The sequence below is a fragment of the Phocoena phocoena genome, chromosome 11, assembly GCF_963924675.1.
Source record: "Phocoena phocoena chromosome 11, mPhoPho1.1, whole genome shotgun sequence".
Lineage (NCBI taxonomy): Eukaryota > Metazoa > Chordata > Mammalia > Artiodactyla > Phocoenidae > Phocoena > Phocoena phocoena.
Genome location: NC_089229.1, coordinates 20,007,886 through 20,027,594, shown reverse-complemented (window position 1 = coordinate 20,027,594; position 19,709 = coordinate 20,007,886). Strand labels below are relative to the sequence as shown.

The following is a 19,709-nucleotide window of genomic DNA, read 5'->3' as shown; positions in this document are numbered from 1 at the left end:
AATACTAAAATGAATACCATGTTCCTATTACCTCGTTTAAAAACTGTGGTTGAGACAGCTAGATGACACTCCAGTATCCATTCCCCCACTTTTCAATAGAAATGTCTTAGCTGGAATAATGGTTGGCCTGCTAAAGACGTCATTTCCAGCCTCTTTTGCAGCTAAATGTAACCGTGTGACCAAGTTCTGGCCAATGGGATGAGAGCAGGGTGATGTGTGCATCTTTAGGCCATGCCCTTAAAGGGAAAGGAACACAGGGTCTCCCCTCTTTTCCCCCTTCCAATTGATTGGAAGTTGTGGCCAGCCATTTCTGACCACAAGGACAAGGGCAACACACTAAGTTGTCAGACTAATAAAATGGAAGAAATCTGTGTCCCAGACACCTTGGAGCTGCCATACCAGCCCTGGATTGTCTACCCAATTAGGTGAGAAAAAAATTAACATCTATCCTGTTTCAGCCTCTGTAGTTTTGTATCCTAACTCATACAATTACAAATACCTTTGAAGCCATCCGTGTGCCCTTCCACGATCCCATCTTACTTCCTCTCTACCAGGAGTAACGACTCTCTGGAATTGTATTCATCATTTTTGCCTTTTCTTCATAGCTTTGCCACATATGTACGTATTCCTGAACACAAAATCTTGCCTATCTTCGAACTGTATGTGAACGAAATCATACTGTCCTTTTTTTCTGTAAGCTTTTTTGCCACTCAGTATTATGCTTGTGCAATTTATCTATGTTAATAAGCGTAGCTTATTAAACTTGCTAAATACTATTAAATTATGTGAAAATACCACAGTTTTATCCATTCAGAATTGGTAGACATTTAGGTTATTTACAGCTTTTGGTTACTGTACAAAGATGCTATGAATGGTCTTATATGTGTTTCCTAGGACACATGCAAGAATTTCTCTGGGATACACTCCTGGATCAGAATTGTGATGTAACAGAGTATGTACACGTTAACTTTATCAGATAATGCCAGACTGTTTGACCAAATGATTGTACCCATCTATTCTCCCTTGATTACACTTGAACATAGGTAGACTGGTGATTAAGTTCTGGCCAGTGGGAGGTATGTACAGCTGTTGTTTGGGACTTCTGAAAAAGCGTTCTACTTTGCTGGCTGAGTTGAGTGGCATTCAGCTTTTTTCCTACCCTCTTCCACTTTCCTGCTGCTTGTAATACGAATAGGATGGCTGGCGCTACAGCAGCCTGTTCAGAACCAAGAGATGACCTTGTAGGTGGAAGTCAGAGTGAGGATGTTGGAGCAGAAAGACAGGAGAGCTTGGGTTCCTGATGACCATGGACCCACCATCCCAGTCCTGGGCTGTCAATTCTAAACTTACGTGAGAGAGAAATAAACCTCTATTTGCTTATGTCACCACGTTTGGGGGGTTTTGTTATAGGTATCAGAACATAAATCTAGTTTATTGTTTTTCTATTTCTTCTGGATTTTTAGGAATTCTTTATATGATCTGGGTACTGTTCAATATGGATTTTATTTGAGGGAAATACCTTTTTCCCATTTATGGGAGAAAGGTATTTCGCCCTTTCATTCTTTCTGATGTTTTTCATGTATATTAGAAATTATCTGTAATACAGTTAAATTTATTTACCTGGAAAAGGACTTTTCCTTGGCTTACTCATGGCACTAAGTTAAAAGATAGGTATTTCCAAGTTTACTGTACAAAAAACCAACATAGTTAAAAGTGGATCTCTGTCGTTCTGATTCCTTTCCTGCATTTGTCAGCATCGTTTTTCACATTAAAGATTAGGAGATGTATATTCAATGCATGGTTTGGTCTGCAGATACCCTCATATTGCTCTAAGGAAGGGATTGCTAATCTTTTTTACAGTAAAACGCCAGACAGTCAGTATTGTAGGACTTGGCGAGCCATATGCTCTCTGTCACACCACTGAACTTTGCCCTTGGAGCATGAAAGCAGTCATAAACAATATGTAAGGAATAGATATGGCTTTATTCTTGGCACAGAAATATGAATTTCATGTAATTTTGCATCACAGAAAAAAATCTTTTTTTCAGTCATTTAAAAGTCTAGGGACTTCCCTGGTGGCACAGTGGTTAAAAATCCGCCTGCCAATGCAGGGGACACAGGTTTGATCCCTGGTCAGGGAAGATCCTACATACCGGGTAGCAGTTAAGCCTGGGCTCCAAAACTACCGAGCGTGCGCTCTAGAGCGCATGTGTCACAACTCCTGAGCCCACGTGCCATAACTACTGAAGCCCATGCACCTAGAGCCCGTGCTCTGCAGCAAGAGAAGCCACAGCAGTGAGAAGCCCGCGTACTGCAACGAAGAGTAGCCCCCGTTCGCTGCAACTAGAGGAAAGCCCATGCACAGCAAAGAAGACCCAATGGCAGCCAAAAAAAGTCTAAAAAGCTGTACTTAGCTTATGGGCTGTATGGAAGCAGGTGGTGAGCCGGGTAGTAGTTTGTTGGCCCGTCTCCAAGGTGTTGTGGTGGAATCTGTAGGACAAACTGCACCTGCCGATAGCTGCTGCCCTACCGATCTATCACGAAAGCAGTTTCTGAGCTTATTCTATGCCTTAGAGAAGTGCATAATGATAAGAACCAGGAGGTGAAGAAAAAGGCAAGTGGCAAAGGTTGTGCAAAATGACATGTTTATGACAGGCTATCCCCTGTCTAAATGGGTGCATTGTGAGGTAAGGAGCTGGTGAACTGCCATTGTGTGGCAAGCATGCTTGCTCCGCAGGCCAGTGGAAGATACCACCTGGATCCCTGTCTTTGGGACAAAGGGTGTGTGTAAAAATATCCATTATTATTGGTATCAGATGCTCTGAGAAATAGGCATTTATTTGGCTTTCAACCATTCAGTCCCCTTGTTAGACGGTGTTTCTGAGTCCTGAGTGGTAGGTCCAATACCTTGGAATCTGAACCCTGAACCTTGATCCCTGAACCTGCAAGTGAGGGTTCTCTAGAGCTAATACACAGCCAGGGCCCCAGTCCTCGGGGTTGGAAGAAAGAACTGTGCCCGTGTGTTTATCAGGCAGGACCTCTCTTTGGGCCGACGGATGGAGACCTCATGCCGGTGACCCAAGACGTGCAAAAATCATGTTCTCACACAATACCTCGCTCCCCACCCCCCGGCTCTGCAGGCTGCGGCGTCCTGCAGTGTGGCTAAAGGCCAGGGCGTTCGCACACCGCATGAGTTAGAGCAACCCGCTTCGAACTGTCCAGCCGTCGAGACTTCCCTCTGGGGAGCGTCACCAGACGTCCCCCGAGAAGAATCGGGTCTTAGAAGCAGGTGCATCAGGCTCTTGGGGAAGTCTGGGCCCTTTTCGCGCCAATTAGAAAGTGACGATCGGCGGAGCCACCCCGGTGACCTGGTGGCCAGTGCGGGCCTGTCCCACCTGCCCCGACACCTCGCCCCTCCCCCTCGCCCCTCGCCCCTCCCCCTCTCCCGGAGCCCTCCCCGAGGCCCCGCCCCCCCGCGGTCGGCAGCTCTGGGGGCGGGGCCCCGGGACCAGGGGCGGCCCGGCCTGACCTCGACCTCCGCCGCGGGCCCGACCGGCGAGTCCCACCGGGCCGGCGCAGGCCCGGGCCCGCGAGCCCCTCCCTCCACCTGTCCCCGACCGGGCGCCCGCTTCGGGCTGCGCTCGCTCGCAGCGGCGGGGCCCGCAGGCGGCCATGGCGGCGGGCGCCTGGGCCAGGCCGGCGCCGCGCTGGCTGAAGGCGCTGGCCGAGCCGCTGAGCGCGGCGCAGCTGCGGCGGCTGGAGGAACACCGCTACAGCGCCGCGGGCGTCTCGTTGCTTGAGCCGCCGCTGCAGCTCTACTGGACCTGGCTGCTCCAGTGGATCCCGCTGTGGATGGCTCCCAACTCCATCACCCTCCTGGGCCTCGCCATCAACCTGCTTACCACGCTCCTGCTCATCTCTTACTGCCCCACGGTCACCGAGGAGGTAGGGCCAGCCGCCCGCCCGCGGACCCCCAACTGCTCTCCCCCGGAGCCCCGCGTCCCCGGCCCGAGCCGAGCTCGCCCCGCCCCCGGTGCGCCTCTGGAGTCGCCCGGAGAGCCCCCCGCGCGGCCGAACCTCTCGGGGCCGCGGAGGGGCTAACCCCGCCTCTGCCCCAGCGCCGCAGTCGCCCCGAGCGTTTCCCGGCCCGCCCGGAGGCTGTCACGCCGCTACCCTGTCCCATGTCCACCCCGAGCCTCCCCCGGACGGCGGAGGAGCTGTCAAGGTCACTGTCCAGTCCCGTGTCCACCCCCACTCTCCTTCGGGCGGCGGACGGGAGGTCTCGGCCACTGGGAGCGGGGGGCGCCTGCCTGCCTGGCCGCCGCCCCATCCCGCGCCAAGCTGGGGGGTGGACAAGCAGTCGGTTCCTTTGCGCACTGGGCACTGAACACCCACAGCTCCGTCCCGCCTGGCTCCGGGGATTGTGGTTGGGTTGGCCAAGCCCGAGATGCCCATTGAACACTTTTATACTCAGCCGTCCGTTTCTCAAAGGTTGGCGCTGGTGATCCTGTAATTACTGGTAGCACTGATCAGAGATAAGTTACTTTTAAGAGGTTACTTCCTCGTTGCTTCGTTGACTTTCTCGTGGAAAACAAAAGTATTAGCAAGGTATTAATCCTTATCTTCACGACCCAGGGATCGTAAAAGCCATCGGATTTTATTAGCAATAAATATTTGACCTATGTCCAAAATAAGACGAGTAAATAATGTGGGCTTTCTATACTTAGTAATCAGGAACATCCCTTGGGCTGAGTGTGATGGGGGACAGGAGGCAGAGGGAGCTACTCCCATATATAGCTTTTTAGAGTACATGGGATAAATATTACATTGCACGTTTTGTGACATTGCTTTCTTTTCCCTCAAATAGAGAACTCCGTTTATAATCATATTTTAGGATAGGTCCTGTGGAGAACTAATTCGAGATGAGGTTGGATAGCAGGAATACAGTGGAAATGTTTCATGCCCTCCATACATGGATCCATTTTTTAAAGTATTTGATGAAACCTACATTTTAAACGTATTGAATATCTTGCTGATTGATGGATATGTTATTATATATGGTTTTTCAGCAGACGTTCCCGTTGTTAATTCATTTACATATTGTTTTAAAAAAAGTAAGTTGCAGCCTGTTTGCAGAATTCCCCAGAGGCAGTGCGCCAGAATGAAAAGTGCACTGGGTTAGAAGTGAAGGCTTGGTTCTAATGTGGCTCTGCCACAGCATGGAGTGACATGAGTCTTGCTTTCCCTGTGTAAAATAGAAATAATACCTGCCAAACCAATTTCACAAGAATGCAGTGAGGACTAAATGATATATTACATGCAGATAAATGTAGAAAATTAGAATTTGTTCAGCATGTTAAAAATATTACTGGTATTAAAAATGTCCTGAAAACCTATAATAAAATTTAGTTTTTACTGGGCCTAGATTTGTCTAACAGCATTTGGATATTTCTGATATTTGCCAGTTAAATTGTGAACTTTTCAATGTTATTATTAACTTAAGAACCATTTGTTGAGCTCTTCCAAAAAGCAGGCCATACCAAGAAGTCCAAGAGAATCTGTTTAGGGATGTCGGGGTGAGGGTGGGGGGCTGATGGAAAAGGTAAAATTATGATTAAATTAATTTTTAGGCTATGCTTCATTTAAAAAAAAAAGGTGGCAGGTGGAAAGAATCTGAGGCACTTTTCAAAAAAAAAAAATACATCGCAATGATCCAAAAGTGGGAAGTAAGGGTTGAAATAAAATGAAACGGAGTTTCTGAAATGTAATTAGATCCTGCACTGCTTCCAGGTGGCTGAAGCAGTGAGGGGAAACACCATTACAGGATTCACATTGCCTGTCTGATAAAATCCCAGCAATAGCACAAAAGAAGCATAGCAGTTCAGGCTATTTTGCTTTCAGGCCGCAGAGCTAGTAAATGACAGGACCTGGTAGGGTTCAGACCCAAGTTGGTCTGACTACAAAGCCGGATTCTTTTTACCACATACCACCACCATCTCATCTGCAGTTCTTGCCTTTCTGTGTGATGTGTAGGAAAAATACCTTGGGTTCTATGTAATGCTTATTAGGTATGTAACGTACGTTCACATCCATTATTGCGTTTGTGTCTTATATCAACTCAAGGAGGCTGGCAAGTTTTTTCCCTTCCTAGAATGGCCATCCCACCATTTTAGTATTTCTTCTATCCATCCATCCTGAAGTAATAGTAGCATACATTTTTATTAAGAGGAGATTGAGGCCTGGAGGGTTAAGTGACTTTAACTTGGCCTGAAACTTGTTTTCTGATTCTTAGACTTAAGAATTCTTAGTGCTTTTTCAGACTTGACAAATTGCTTCCAGAAAAGGTCAGGGAAAACCCATATGGTTTTTGGACTCTGATGCTTGGATTTATCTACCCATTGAGGACGTAATGCTGACTACATATCTATATTAATAATAACATTTGATCTATTTTTTAACTGTGTTGATATTTCTAGGACATGACGGGATGAAGGGAAATTAATAGGAAAAAAGTTAAATGATTTATATTAAACTTCTACAGTGGCGTTCTGAACTGTATTTCACACCACCATTTCGTTAAGGAACTTTCCACTCCAGCCAAATTGAACTACTTCTTTTCTTTTCTTTTTTTTTATGACTGTGTTGGGTCTTCCTTGCTGCGTGCGGGCTTTCTCTAGTTGTGGTGAGCCGGGGCTACTCTTCGTTGCGATGCACCGGCTTCTCATTGCGGTGGCTTCTCTTGTTGCAGAGCACCGGCTCTAGGCGCGCAGGCTTCAGTAGTTGTGGCTCGCGGGCTCTAGAGCGCAGGCTCAGTACTTATGGTGCGCAGACTTAGTTGCTCCGCGGCATGTGGGATCTTCCCCGACCAGGGCTCGAACCCATGTCCCCTGCATTGGCAGGCGAATTCTTAACCACTGCGCTCATGGAAGCCCTGAACTACTTCTTATGGCAAAGATTTCTCTCCTTCTTTTCCCTCTCTTTTCTCCTTCCTCTTCCTTTTTCCTGTCCAACTTCATCTCTCAGTGTCCAGTCCTAATGCTACATCCTTAGGAAATTTTTTTTCTTCTTTGGAGTCAAATCAACCACTTAATCCTATAAACTCCCATAATAATGACAATGATTACTAACATTTACCAGGTTTTACTTATGTACCAGGCATTAACTTAAGCTGCTTTTGTCTATTATCTCATTTAATCTTCTCAACAACTTTAGGTATCGTTATTATCCCCATATCATAGATGAGGAAACTGAAGGGAAATAAATTAACCTCTTTAAGCTGATACCAGGATTCCAAGCCAGAAAGCTATACTTCCACCGCAGGTCTTTGTAGCTCTCTTGTGGAACGTCTCCATTTTGTTTTGGTTATGTGTGTGATGTGATTTTGGTTATGTATGTCCTTACTGAGCAAGACAGTCTACCATATTTTAAGTTCAGACAGCAATTGCCCATTTGCACGTTCTCCGCAGCATAGTGCCTTGCGTAAAGCAGGTGCTTGGTAAATATTTGCTAAATTATTGCCTGCATGCATGAAATAACAAATTGTAATCTTGGGAGATGATGTTTTCCCACCGTTATTCAGTTTTACCTGGTCTTAGATTAAATACTTAATCAATTTGGACCGGGGGAATTTTAACACAAGTAAGCAAAAGTTGGGGCAAACAGAAAACAAGAACTGAATTGCATGCCCCTCACCTTGATGAAGCAGTTCTGTCTGAATGCTGCTCTGTATATAGTCCTTGGCCCCCATTCCTTGGCTCCTTAATCCTAAACTAGAATCACAGACTCTGACTGCTTGAAGGACCTGAGAGCCTCTTTAATACAATTCCTACATTTGAAGAGGAGAAAACTTGGTGATTCGAATCTGGTTCTTCTGGCTTCAGCTTAGTAGCATTCTCTACCACAGAACACTCATATGCTTGTTTCTGGCTGGAATAAACTGTGGCTCCATTCCCTTTTCAGCTTATTTGAGTAAATATTTTTGCTCTGCCCTCTTTTTTTTCTTTTAACATCTTTATTACAGTATAATTGCTTTACATGGTTGTGTTAGTTTCTTCTGTATAACAAAGTGAATCAGCTGTACGTATACTTATATCCCCATATCCCCTCCCTCTTGTGTCTCCCTCCCACCCTCCCTATCCCACCCCTCTAGGTGGTCACAAAGCAATGGCCTGATCTCCCTGTGCTATGTGGCTGCTTCCCACTAGCTATCTGTTTTACATTTGGTAGTGTATATATGTCCATGCCACTCTCTCACTTCATCCCAGCTTACACTTGCCCCTCCCCATGTCCTTAAGTCCATTCTCTACGTCTGCATCTTTTTTTTTTTTTTTTTTTCCCCCTGTGGTACACGGGCCTCTCACTGTTGTGGCCTCTCCCGTTGCGGAGCACAGGCTCCGGATGCGCAGGCTCAGCAGCCATGGCTCACGGGCCCAGCCGCTCCGCGGCATGTGGGATCTTCCCGGACCGGGGCACAAACCCGTGTCCCCTGCATCAGCAGGAGGACTCTCAACCACTGCGCCACCAGGGAAGCCCCTCTACGTCTGCATCCTTATTCCTGTCCTGCCCCTAGGTTCTTCGGAAAGATTTTTTTTTTAAGATTCCATATATATGTGTTAGCATATGGTATTTGTTTTTCTCCTTCTGACTTACTTCACTCTGTATGACAGACTCTAGGTCCATCCACCTCACTACAAATAACTCAACTTCGTTTCTTTTTATGGCTGAATAATATTCCATTGTATATATGTGCCACATCTTCTTTATCCATTCATCTGTTGATGGACACTTAGGTTGCTTCCATGTCCTGGCTATTGTAAATAGAGCTGCATGAACATTGTGGTACATGACACTTTTTGAATTATGGTTTTCTCAGGGTACATGCCCAGTACTGGGATTGCTGGGTCATATAGTAGTTCTGTTTTTAGTTTTTTAAGGAACCTCCATACTGTTTTCCGTAGTGGCTGTATCAATTTACATTCCCACCAACAGTGCAAGAGGGTTCCCTTTTCTCTACACCCTCTCCAACATTTATTGTTTGTAGATTTTTTGATGATGGCCATTCTGACTGGTATGAAGTGATACCTCATTGTAGTTTTGATTTGCATCTCTGTAATGATTAGTGATGTTGAGCATCCTTTCATGTGTTTATTGGCAATCTGCATATCTTCCTTGGGGAAATGTCTGTTTAGGTCTTCTGCCCATTTTTGGATTGGGTTGTTTGTGTTTTTTGATATTGAGCTACGTGAGCTGCTTGTATATTTTGGAGATTAATCCTTTGTCAGTTGCTTCATTTGCAAATATTTTCTCCCATTCTGAGGATTGTGTTTTGGTCTTGTTTATGGTTTCCTTTGCTGTGCAAAAGCTTTTAAGTTTCATTAGGTCCCATTTGTTTATTTTTGTTTTTATTTCCATTTCTGTAGGAGGTGGGTCAAAAAAGATCTGGCTGTGATTTATGTCATAGAGTGTTCTGCTTATGTTTTCCTCTAAGAGTTTTATAGTGTCTGGCCTTACCTTTAGGTCTTTAATCCATTTTGAGTTTATTTTTGTGTATGGTGTTAGGGAGTGTTCTAATTTCATTCTTTTACATGTAGCTCTCCAGTTTTCCCAGTACCACTTATTGAAGAGGCTTCTTTTCTCCATTGTATATTCTTGCCTCCTTTATCAAAGAAAGCGTGACCATATGTGTGTGGGTTTATTTCCGGGCTTTCTATCCTGTTCCATTGATCTATATTTCTTTTTTTGTGCCAGTACCATACTGTCTGATTACTGTAGCTTTGTAGTATAGTCTGAACTCAGGGAGCCTGATTCCTCCAACTCCATTTTTCTTTCTCAAGATTGCTTTGGCTATTCAGGGTCTTTTGTGTTTCCATACAAATTGCGAAATTTTTTGTTCTAGTTGTGAAAAATGCCAGTGGTAGTTGAATTGACTCTGTAGATTGCTTTCAGTACTATAGTCATTTTCACAATGTTGATTCTTCCAATCCAAGAACATGGTATATCTCTCCATCTGTTTGTATCATCTTTAATTTCTTTCATCAGTGTCTTATAGTTTTCTGCATACAGGTCTTTTGTCTCCTTATGTAGGTTTATTCCTAGGTATTTTATTCTTTTTGTTGCAGTGGTAAATGGGAGTGTTTCCTTAATTTCTCTTTCAGATTTTTCATCGTTAGTGTATAGGAATGCAAGAGGTATCTGTGCATTAATTTTGTGTCCTGCTACTTTACCAAATTCATTGATTAGCTCTAGTAGTTTTCTGGTAGCATCTTTAGGATTCTCTGTGTATAGTATCATGTCATCCGCAAACAGTGACAGTTTTACTTCTTCTTTTCCAGTTTGGATTCCTTTTATTTCTTTTTCTTCTCTGATTGCTGTGGCTAAAACTTCCAAAACTATGTTGAATAATAGTGGTGAGATTGGGCAACCTTTTCTTGTTCCTGATCTTAGTGGAAATGGTTTCAGTTTTTCACCATTGAGAACGATGTTGGCTGTGGGTTTGTCGTATATGGCCTTTATTATGTTGAGGTAAGTTCCCTCTATGCCTACTTTCTGGAGAATTTTTATCATAAATGGGTGTTGAATTTTGTCTAAAGCTTTTTCTGCATCTATTGAGATTATCATCTGGTTTTTATCCTTCAGTTGGTTAATATGGTGTATCACATTGATTGATTTGCGTGTATTGAAGAATCCTTGCATTCCTGGGATAAACCCCACTTGATCATGGTGTATGATCCTTTGAATGTGCTGTTGGATTCCGTTTGCTAGTATTTTGTTGAGGATTTTTGCATCTATGTTCATCAGTGATATTGGCCTGTAGTTTTCTTTTTTTGTGACATCTTTGTCTGGTTTTGGTATCAGGGTGATGGTAGCCTCGTAGAATGAGTTTGGGAGTGTTTCTCCCTCTGCTATATTTTGGAAGAGTTTGAGAAGGACAGGTGTTAGCTCTTCTCTAAATGTTTGATAGAATTTGCCTGTGAAGCCATCTGGTCCTGGGCTTTTGTTTGTTGGAAGATTTTTAATCACAGTTTCAATTTCAGTGCTTGTGATTGGTCTGTTTATTTATTTATTTATTCATTTGCGGTACGCGGGCCTCTCACTGCTGCAGCCTCTCTCGTTGCGGAGCACAGGCTCCGGACGCGCAGGCTCAGTGGCCATGGCTCACGGGCCCAGCCGCTCTGCGGCATGTGGGATCCTCACGGACCGGGGCACGAACCCGCATCGCCTGCATCGGCAGGCGGACTCTCAACCACTGCACCACCAGGGAAGCCCTGGTCTGTTTATATTTTCTATTTCTTCTTGGTTCATTCTCGGAAGGTTGTGCTTTCCTAAGAATTGGTCCATTTCTTCCAGGTTGTCTATTTTATTGGCATATAGTTGCTTGTAGTCATCTCTCATGATCCTTTGTATTTCTGCAGTATCAATTGTTACTTCTTTTTCATTTCTAATTCTGTTGATTTGAGTCTTCTCCCTTTTTTTCTTGATGAGTCTGGCTAATGGTTTATCAATTTTGTTTATCTTCTCAAAGAACCAGCTTGTAGTTTTATTGATCTTTGCTATTGTTTCCTTCATTTCTTTTTCATTTATTTCTCCTCTGATCTTTATGATTTCTCTCCTTCTGCTAACTTGGGGTGTTTTTGTTCTTCTTTCTCTAATTGTTGCTCTGCCCTCTTGATCTATATATATTAATCCATGTCAGTGTCTGTTAAGAGAGTGTTTGTAGCAGATAGGTGCCCAGCCTAGGGTGGGTCAAAGGGCATTGAATAATTTCTTTCCTTCATGATGATAGAAAGTTGAATCGAAAAGCAAGTGTATCTATGGAAATCAGAATGACCTTAAGAAATGGTTTATTCCCTGTCTAAATAATTCAGATTTGGTTGGATTTTGGACTATAAAGTAAAGAGTTATTTGTTGGGGGACAAAAATAACAGGGTATTTAACTAGGTTATTGGGGGCAATAACCTAGTCAAATTCTTTTATTCTTTTATAGGTTTGGTTTCTTTGAAATCTAGAATATTTCCTCTTTTTTAAAAATCACCTATCTCTCTCTATTTTTTTTTAACCAGTTCAGTAACTTAACAAGCATCGCTTATTAAGGCAGGACTCTTGTAAGAGAGTGGCCTCTCTTACTAAAGCAAAATAACTTGCAGGAGGTGAACGTTCTAGAAGCAGGGCACAGAGTAGAGTGAGGCAAGCAGGCATGTGCACGACCCTGAGAGTAGTAAATGCCGCATTAAGTTCTGCAGCCACGGTGCCTTGCTTGCCTCACCCTAAATCCAGCCCTCTCTAGAAGGAGCTTCTGCAGGTAATATAGAAGTAGCTTTGCTTTGAGGATCGTCCCTTTGATTCCTGTGGCTTTCCTATACTTGAGTCCCAAGAAACAAGCTGTTTCTCCTTTAGAATTCTGGTTCAAGTGTGGATAAAACATGGCATTGTGGTGTATAGAAGGAGCTTTAAATCCCACTCCTGGTTGGTTTGACCTGGGCGAGGGTCCGACCACTTGGTTTCTGTGAAGTTAAAGAGCAGAACAGATGTGAAAGCACCCAGTACAGTTGATGATGATAGATCTGCCCAGGGGATTCTCTTCATTCCCCTCTCCCTGCCTGTTTCCCTTGGCCCAGTGAGAGGCTGGCATTTTCAACAAGGATTCTAATAAGTACTAAAAGAGGTTTTTAAAAAGAATACAACTATTCACAGGAAATTTACAAAGAAAGAAGAATGCCTTTCAAAGTAAAGATTTCTAATGTCCTGAGAAAGCCCCTCCGGCCCTGAGGTGCTGGTTGCCTGGTGTTCATGCCCCCCCCCCCCCCCCCCCCCCCGCCCCCAGCTTGTAACCCGCCTTATTTCCTGAAGGTGGGTGTGCTCCTCTCAAATGCTGGCCTGCACCCGAGCTGAAGCCAAAGCTCGTGGTGAGGCAGTAAGCGGCTAGGGTCTTCCTGCTGGGCAGGACTGAGAATGACCCTACCCTTTGTGACCACCAAGCCTTTGGAGCCTACCCAGCCTCGGTTCCAAGGGGAACCGTCCTTCTGTAAACAAGGAAGTGCCCCTGGCCACAGGTTCAGCTGTGTCACAGGCACATAATACGAGTTAGAGCCGTGTCAGATTAGCAGCCTATTAAAATTGAACGAGTTTAGCTTAAAAATCACTAGAATCACTCGACTGGGTACAAAGTCCACCTCTAACGCCATACCAGCGTTACATTTTTTCACATATGCCTGACCTGTCTTCTGATTTTCTTTCTTCCTACCTCTTATAAATGCAGTTTCTATTTTTTATGGCGAGAGAAGTCAATTGATGTTTGGATAATTGAAATCTCCCTGTTACAAGGTGACCCAGTCGTTACTGATTATGTAATACCTTTTGCATCTGTATCAACTTATATCCAAAGCTATTTAAAGCAAAGAGACACTTTTTAAGGATGAAAATTCATATAAATAGGCATTGTATAGTTTCAGTATTTCCTAAATTTTAATTGAGGAAGATTTTTGCTTTTGTGTATTACCTATGCTATTTTTTATTTACTGTTTTTCTTTACAGCAACTTTAAATCTACTCCTTTTTAAAGACTTACACTCGAAGCCTTAATATCTACAATCATAAATTTGATAGCTATGCTAGATAATTTTTAAATTAATATTTTCCAAAATACATTAAAGACATAAGTATTAAAATGAAAATTTATCTGTGAATCACCTAAAATTATCTTATATAGTATCAGAAATAATAACTAAAATATACTGAGCTCCTCCCATATGCCAGGCACTTTTCTAAGCCCTTGACATGTAATAATTCATTTAATTCTCACAGTGAGATAGGAACAGTGATTATTCCCATTTTTCATAAAGGGAAACTAAGGCACTGAGAGGTTAAGTGGCTCATCCAGCTAACTCAAGGATCAGGTGCAGAGTCTATACCCCTAACCACTTTGCAAGAAAAACCCAAGACATGTATTATTCCTTTTGGAAACCATTTTACCTGATAGGTTACCAGGTAACCTGTTAACCTGATCAGTTGATTTTAATCATCTAGTTATTTAGCTCTCATGGTATAAACAGATTTTAAAAACAGAGAACATACCTCCTGCTCTTGAGAGGATTCTAGTTCCATATTAAAGATGGGGCCTTAGAGACTACCTAGTCTAGCATCTTCATTTACAGAAAACCTAAGAATGTATTCCCCAAAATCCAGTATTCTAAGTTCTGAGCTGTAAGTAAAATTTGTCCAGTGAGCAGAAATGTCTTCACTGGGACTTCCCGGGTGGCACAGTGCTTAAGTACCCACCTGCCAATGCAGGAGACACAGGTTTGAACCCTGGTCCAGGAAGATCCCACATGCCATGGAGCAGCTAAGCCCGTGAGCCACAACTACTGAGGCTGCGCTCTAGAGCCCGCAAGCCACAACTACTGAAGCCTGGGTGCCTAGAGCCCGTGCTCCGCAACGAGAAGCCACCGTAGTGAGAAGCCCGCACACCGCAACAAAGAGTAGCCCCGCTCGCCGCAACTAGAGAAAGCCCACGCACAGCAACGAAGACCCAACACAGCCAAAAGAATATAGATAAATTCATTAATAATAAAAAAAAGAAATGTGTTCATTGATCACATTCTAAATCTTTTCGTCCTTTTCCTGATGTGTGTGCTCATTCAAACACGTATAAAAAGGGGTATAATACCCAGGATAAATAATTGATCTATATATGAGTGTTCTCTCTGATCCAGAGTTACTTTGAACAAGAATAATTGCCATACGGTCTGGTTCAAATCTCTGGTTTCTCTAATCCTTTATTTCAAGTAACTGGAAAAAGTAAAATATCCCAAATACTTAGTTGTATGCAGTTCTTTTTCAGTGATGTAACTGAAAAGCAATTTAAATGTATTAGTGTTTTTTTTTTAATGACTAGGGCTTATGATTGATTCTTAGTAATTATTTTGTTTTCTAGAATAAACTTATATAATAATCTTTCACACAGTCATGTAAGATTCATCATTAGTGAGTTATTACTTAAATTGTGATATAGCCACATAATTGAGTACCATGCAGTCATGTAAAAGAATGATGTAGATCTTTATGCTTGACCTGGAAAGGTTTCTGTGATGTAGTATAAAATTCCGATCTTAAAGGATACAGTAGATATTATAAAAATTATATAATTAAGAACTTTAAATATTAAGAATCTAATATGATCTGGAGAAGTTCCACTTTTTATATAGTCTCCTTCTGCAGAAGTATTCTGATATATTGCTTAAGACTTTGTAATCCACACCTGATTTTCCCATGCTTACATTTAAAATTTTTTAAAATAAGTTAACATGAAAACTAGAATTGAGTTGGGGTGGCCCTGTAGATCCTGCTTCCACCCAGAGTGTCTGCTGTAGTGACACCCACATTAAGTAGACTCCTGGAAGGAAGGGGCATGCTGCTCCCGGTAAGTGGATCTCCCAGCTGGGGCCTGTTTTGCAGAGATAACAGGTGAGAAAAGAAGTTGAAAATTTGCAGACTGTTTCATAGCTCCCAGGTGGGAATGGAGGTGATGACAACAGAGTAAAGAGAAGATAGGTCCAGCTCCTGTGGCCTTGGGAAGACTGGAAAGGTAGCGAACGAGCAGCTGGCGGACTGGTATGCCTTTCTGGGCTTAAGAGGAAAGAAGTCTCTCTCAGCTGCAGCGCTTTCCCACCTGTCTGGTTCACTGCACCTGGAATTGTATTGTGGGGGCAGGAAAGTGCTTCTCAGCAGGTTTGAAAGAATAGGTAAGAATCCAGGTGGGAAGCTGCATCCAGCCTGTGTAGCCTGCAGCACGACCGATCTGATAGATCTACCATAGGGCCAGTCAGAAAACCTGGGTTTGCTGCCTAGACCCAGTCTAGCTGCTCTTCTCAATGGAACTTTATCACCCCTCCCTAAATTTCTCTTTTATCTGTAATGCAAAGAACATGATAATGCCTTGTCCGCCTGGTCTCTGTGGATTGCTGTATCAAATACAATAATGCATTTTTAAAATATATTATTTATTTATTTATTTTTGGCTGCGTTGTGTCTTCGTTGCTGTGCGCAGGCTTTCTCTAGTTGTGATGAGCGGGGCTACTCTTCTTTGGGGTGCGTGGGCCTCTCATTGCGGTGGCTTCTCTTGTTGCGGAGCACGAGCTCTAGGTGCATGGGCTTCAGTAGTTGTGGTGCATGGGCTCAGTAGTTGTGGTTCGTGGGCTCTAGAGCGCAAGCTCAGTAGCTGTGGCACGCGGGCTTAGTGGCTCTGCAGCATGTGGGATCTTCCCGGACCAGGGCTCGAACCCGTGTCCCCTGCATTGGCAGGCAGATGCTTAACTACTGTGCCACCAGGGAAGCCTTTCATAAGTCTTTTAAAGCAATTAATAGTGTAGTCATTAATACTGGGCATGTAATATTAACAAATGATGAAATGTTTATTGAAGTTCAAAGTAAACTTCTACTTAGATTGAAGAATGAGGTAGCACGTTGATTGGTATTTGCAGAATTACCACATAGACCATACATACATTGATATTTTAAAAACTATATTTGCCACTAAAAATATGCAAAACACAATTTAATGACAATAGCTAACTTTTTTTTTTTTGGCCACTGTGTGCAGCTTACAGGATCTCAGTTCCCCAACTAGGGATTGAACCCGGGCCACAGCAGTGCAAGCCCAAAATCCTAACCACTAGGCCACCAGGGAACTCCCTACAACAGCTAACCTCATTGAGCACTTACTGTGTGCCAGGCTCTGTGTAAAGAGCCATCTAAGAATACTTTTCATCAGATACAACTGCAAGTATTATTCACATCTTACAAATGAGATAACCAAAGTTTAGAGAGTTTACATGACTTTCCCAGGGTCACTTGGCTATTAAATAACAGAGCCAAGAACGCAAACACAGATCTAACTTTAAAACCCTAGTCAACAATTTTGCTGTACTTCCTCTCTGAGACATAGAATTCTGGGTTGACCATTGCTATCATCACACAGGTCCCTGAGGAAGTGGAGTACATTTATAAAGTGCTGAAAGAAAAGAATGGTCATTTTTAAATCTTTATTCTTTCTCTTGTTTAAATTGCATCATTTCTATTGATCTACCTTCAAGTTTACTCTTTCCTCTGCCATTATTATCTATGCTTCTGTATGTAATGTGTCTTTTTCCTCTGGCTTCTTTAATAATTTTCTCTTTATCACAGGTCTTCAGTGATTTGATTATGATGTGCCTTGGTGGGTTTTTTAAAAAAAAAAAACAAAAACTTATTCTGCTTGGGGTTTGTTGAGCTTCTTGGATATGTAAGTTTATAGATTTTTATCAAATTTGGAAATTTCCAGCCATCATTTTTTCTTTTATGTTTCATGTCCAACCCTCTTTCTTCTCTCCTTCTGAGATTTCAATTACATATATGTTAGACTACTGTAGTCTCACAGGTCACTGATGCCCAGTTCAATTATTTTTAGTCTTTTTATTTCTGTGCATGATTTTGGGTAGTTTCTGTCGGTACTCTGCAAGTTCACTGATCTTTTCTTCTGCACTGTCTAATACGCTGTTAATCTCATCTAGTATATTTTACATTGAAATATTGTACTCTCCATTTCTAGAGGTTACACTGTAGTCTTTCATGTTTTCCTCCACCTTCTTGAACACATGAGGCATATTTATAAGAACTTTTAATGTCCTCATCTGCAGATTTCATTATCTCTGTCATTCCTGGGTCTGGTTCTATCGATTGATTTTACTCCTAGTTGTGGAGCATATTTCCCTGCTTCTTTGAATGACTAGTAATTTTTATTGGATGCCAAACATTGTGAATTTTACATTTTGGGGTACTAGGTTTGGTGGGGTATTCCTTTAAGATGTTGTACTTTGTGTTGGCTTTAGTTAAGTTACCTGGAATCAGTCAGATCCTTTTGAGGCTAGAGTTTACATCTGTTAGGGCCTTTGGTCTAGGGCTAATTAATGCCCACTGCTAAGGCAATACACTTCTGAGAACTCTACCCATGGTCTTACATGCTGTGCCTGGTGGGAACATAAACCATTCCCAGCTTTGTGTGGGCTTCAAGAATTGTTTGTCCAGTGGTTCTTTCCCTGGCCTTGGTTAGTAGTTTTGTCTCATTAGGCACAGGTCACTTCTCAGCCAAAGACTCTAGATCTCCACAGTTTGTGCCTCTCTCCTCTCCAGTGCTCTGCCACACAGATTCTAGCTGCCTTGACCTTCCTGACCTCTGCTGCGTTTCTTCTCAGCACAGCAGGATTGCTGGCCTCTGTTCCGGTTCCCCACTCCTGTACTGTGGCCTGGAGACTGCCTATAGGCACTAAGCTGGAGCAGTCACAGGGCTCAGGTCATTTGTTTCCCTTCTGTCAGGGATCACAGTGCTGCACTGCCTGCAGTGTCTGAAAATGGTTGTTTTATTTATTTTATTGCTTTTCTAGTTATACAAGATGGGAGAGTAAATCCAGCCCCTGATACTCCATCATGAAAGGAAGCTGGGGTCTGTGGTTTGTCTTTAAGATCTTCTTTCATAGCAGAGACTTAACTGAATAATTTCAAATCCGTGCCATATATGAATAGTGTTATATTAAAAGAGCTGTGGACTAAGAATCAAAATCAGGGTCCTAATCCTTGCTTGGTCATTTAACTTTCGGCCTCTCACAGTACGGACTTTTGTGACACGCTACCCAGATGACCTAGAGCAATTCACTTCTCAATTTAATTCTCATCTGTAGAAGGAAGGTTATAAATGTTCCTTGTTACACACTGAGGTGATATAAAGTGCGAACATAAGAAAATGTGTCACTTGGCTTGGGTTGAGCTATTTTCAAACAGAAGCTAGCTTATTGTCACTCACCAGTCTTCACTGTTTACATTTCTTTTTAGGCGCCGTACTGGACATACCTTTTATGTGCATTAGGGCTCTTTATCTACCAGTCACTGGATGCTATTGATGGGAAACAAGCCAGAAGAACAAATTCTTGTTCTCCTTTAGGGGAACTTTTTGACCATGGTTGTGACTCTCTTTCCACAGGTAAGGTTTTAGTGGAGGTATTTTTCCTATAGTTGTTTTTTTTTTTGTTTGTTTGTCTTTTAGTGATGGCTTAAAAACTGAGCTGTTTGGTTTGTTTTGGTTTACAGTTGGAAGCAGTTTTGCACAGTGTATTTTGAAAGTCTGTTCAGGAATTTATTTTGTTTAGTGTGCCTTATTTTCATGCCAAGATTATGCACCTTAAAATTCTGTATTTCTAAACAGTCAATGGCAATTATTTAATTAATTATTTTAAATTGTTAATGGTTCTTGTTTCTTTCAGTTTTTATGGCAGTTGGAGCTTCAATTGCTGTTCGCTTAGGAACGTATCCTGACTGGTTGTTTTTCTGCTCTTTTGTTGGGATGTTCATGTTTTATTGTGCTCACTGGCAGACTTATGTTTCAGGCGTGTTGAGGTTTGGAAAGTAAGTATGTATTTTAAGTTGTACATTTAAAAATATAATCAAATTCATTTTCACTATCTGTCATACTTCATTTATCCATAGTAAGGGGGACAAAGTGTCAATCAGGAATTCAAGTTACCTTTTAACGTATTGAAGCATCCATAAATGCTACACCTTAATTTTAATCTTTCAGGTATTCTTCATGTTATAGTTACATATTTGATGATAATTGTATTTTTTTCCCTCTTCTCCAACTTACTAACCCAAGTTTACATTAGACAGGAGAAAGAGAAAAATAAGGGA

General features: G+C 42.6%; 1 protein-coding gene across 2 annotated transcripts in view; it reads left to right on the top strand.

Moving 5' to 3' along the window:
* Nucleotides 1-3,539: 3,539 nt before the first annotated feature.
* The window catches only part of CHPT1 (choline phosphotransferase 1), a 34,919-nt gene continuing 18,749 nt past the window's right edge, over nucleotides 3,540-19,709 (top strand). The window contains exons 1-3 of one of the 2 annotated variants that reach the window (XM_065886601.1): nucleotides 3,540-3,945; nucleotides 18,858-19,005; nucleotides 19,286-19,427. In XM_065886601.1, coding sequence (XP_065742673.1) covers nucleotides 3,673-3,945; nucleotides 18,858-19,005; nucleotides 19,286-19,427 — 563 coding nt within the window. In that variant the 5' untranslated portion in view covers nucleotides 3,540-3,672. The remainder of the gene's footprint in view (nucleotides 3,946-18,857; nucleotides 19,006-19,285; nucleotides 19,428-19,709) is intronic. The other variant, XR_010656344.1, reaches the window with a different exon arrangement.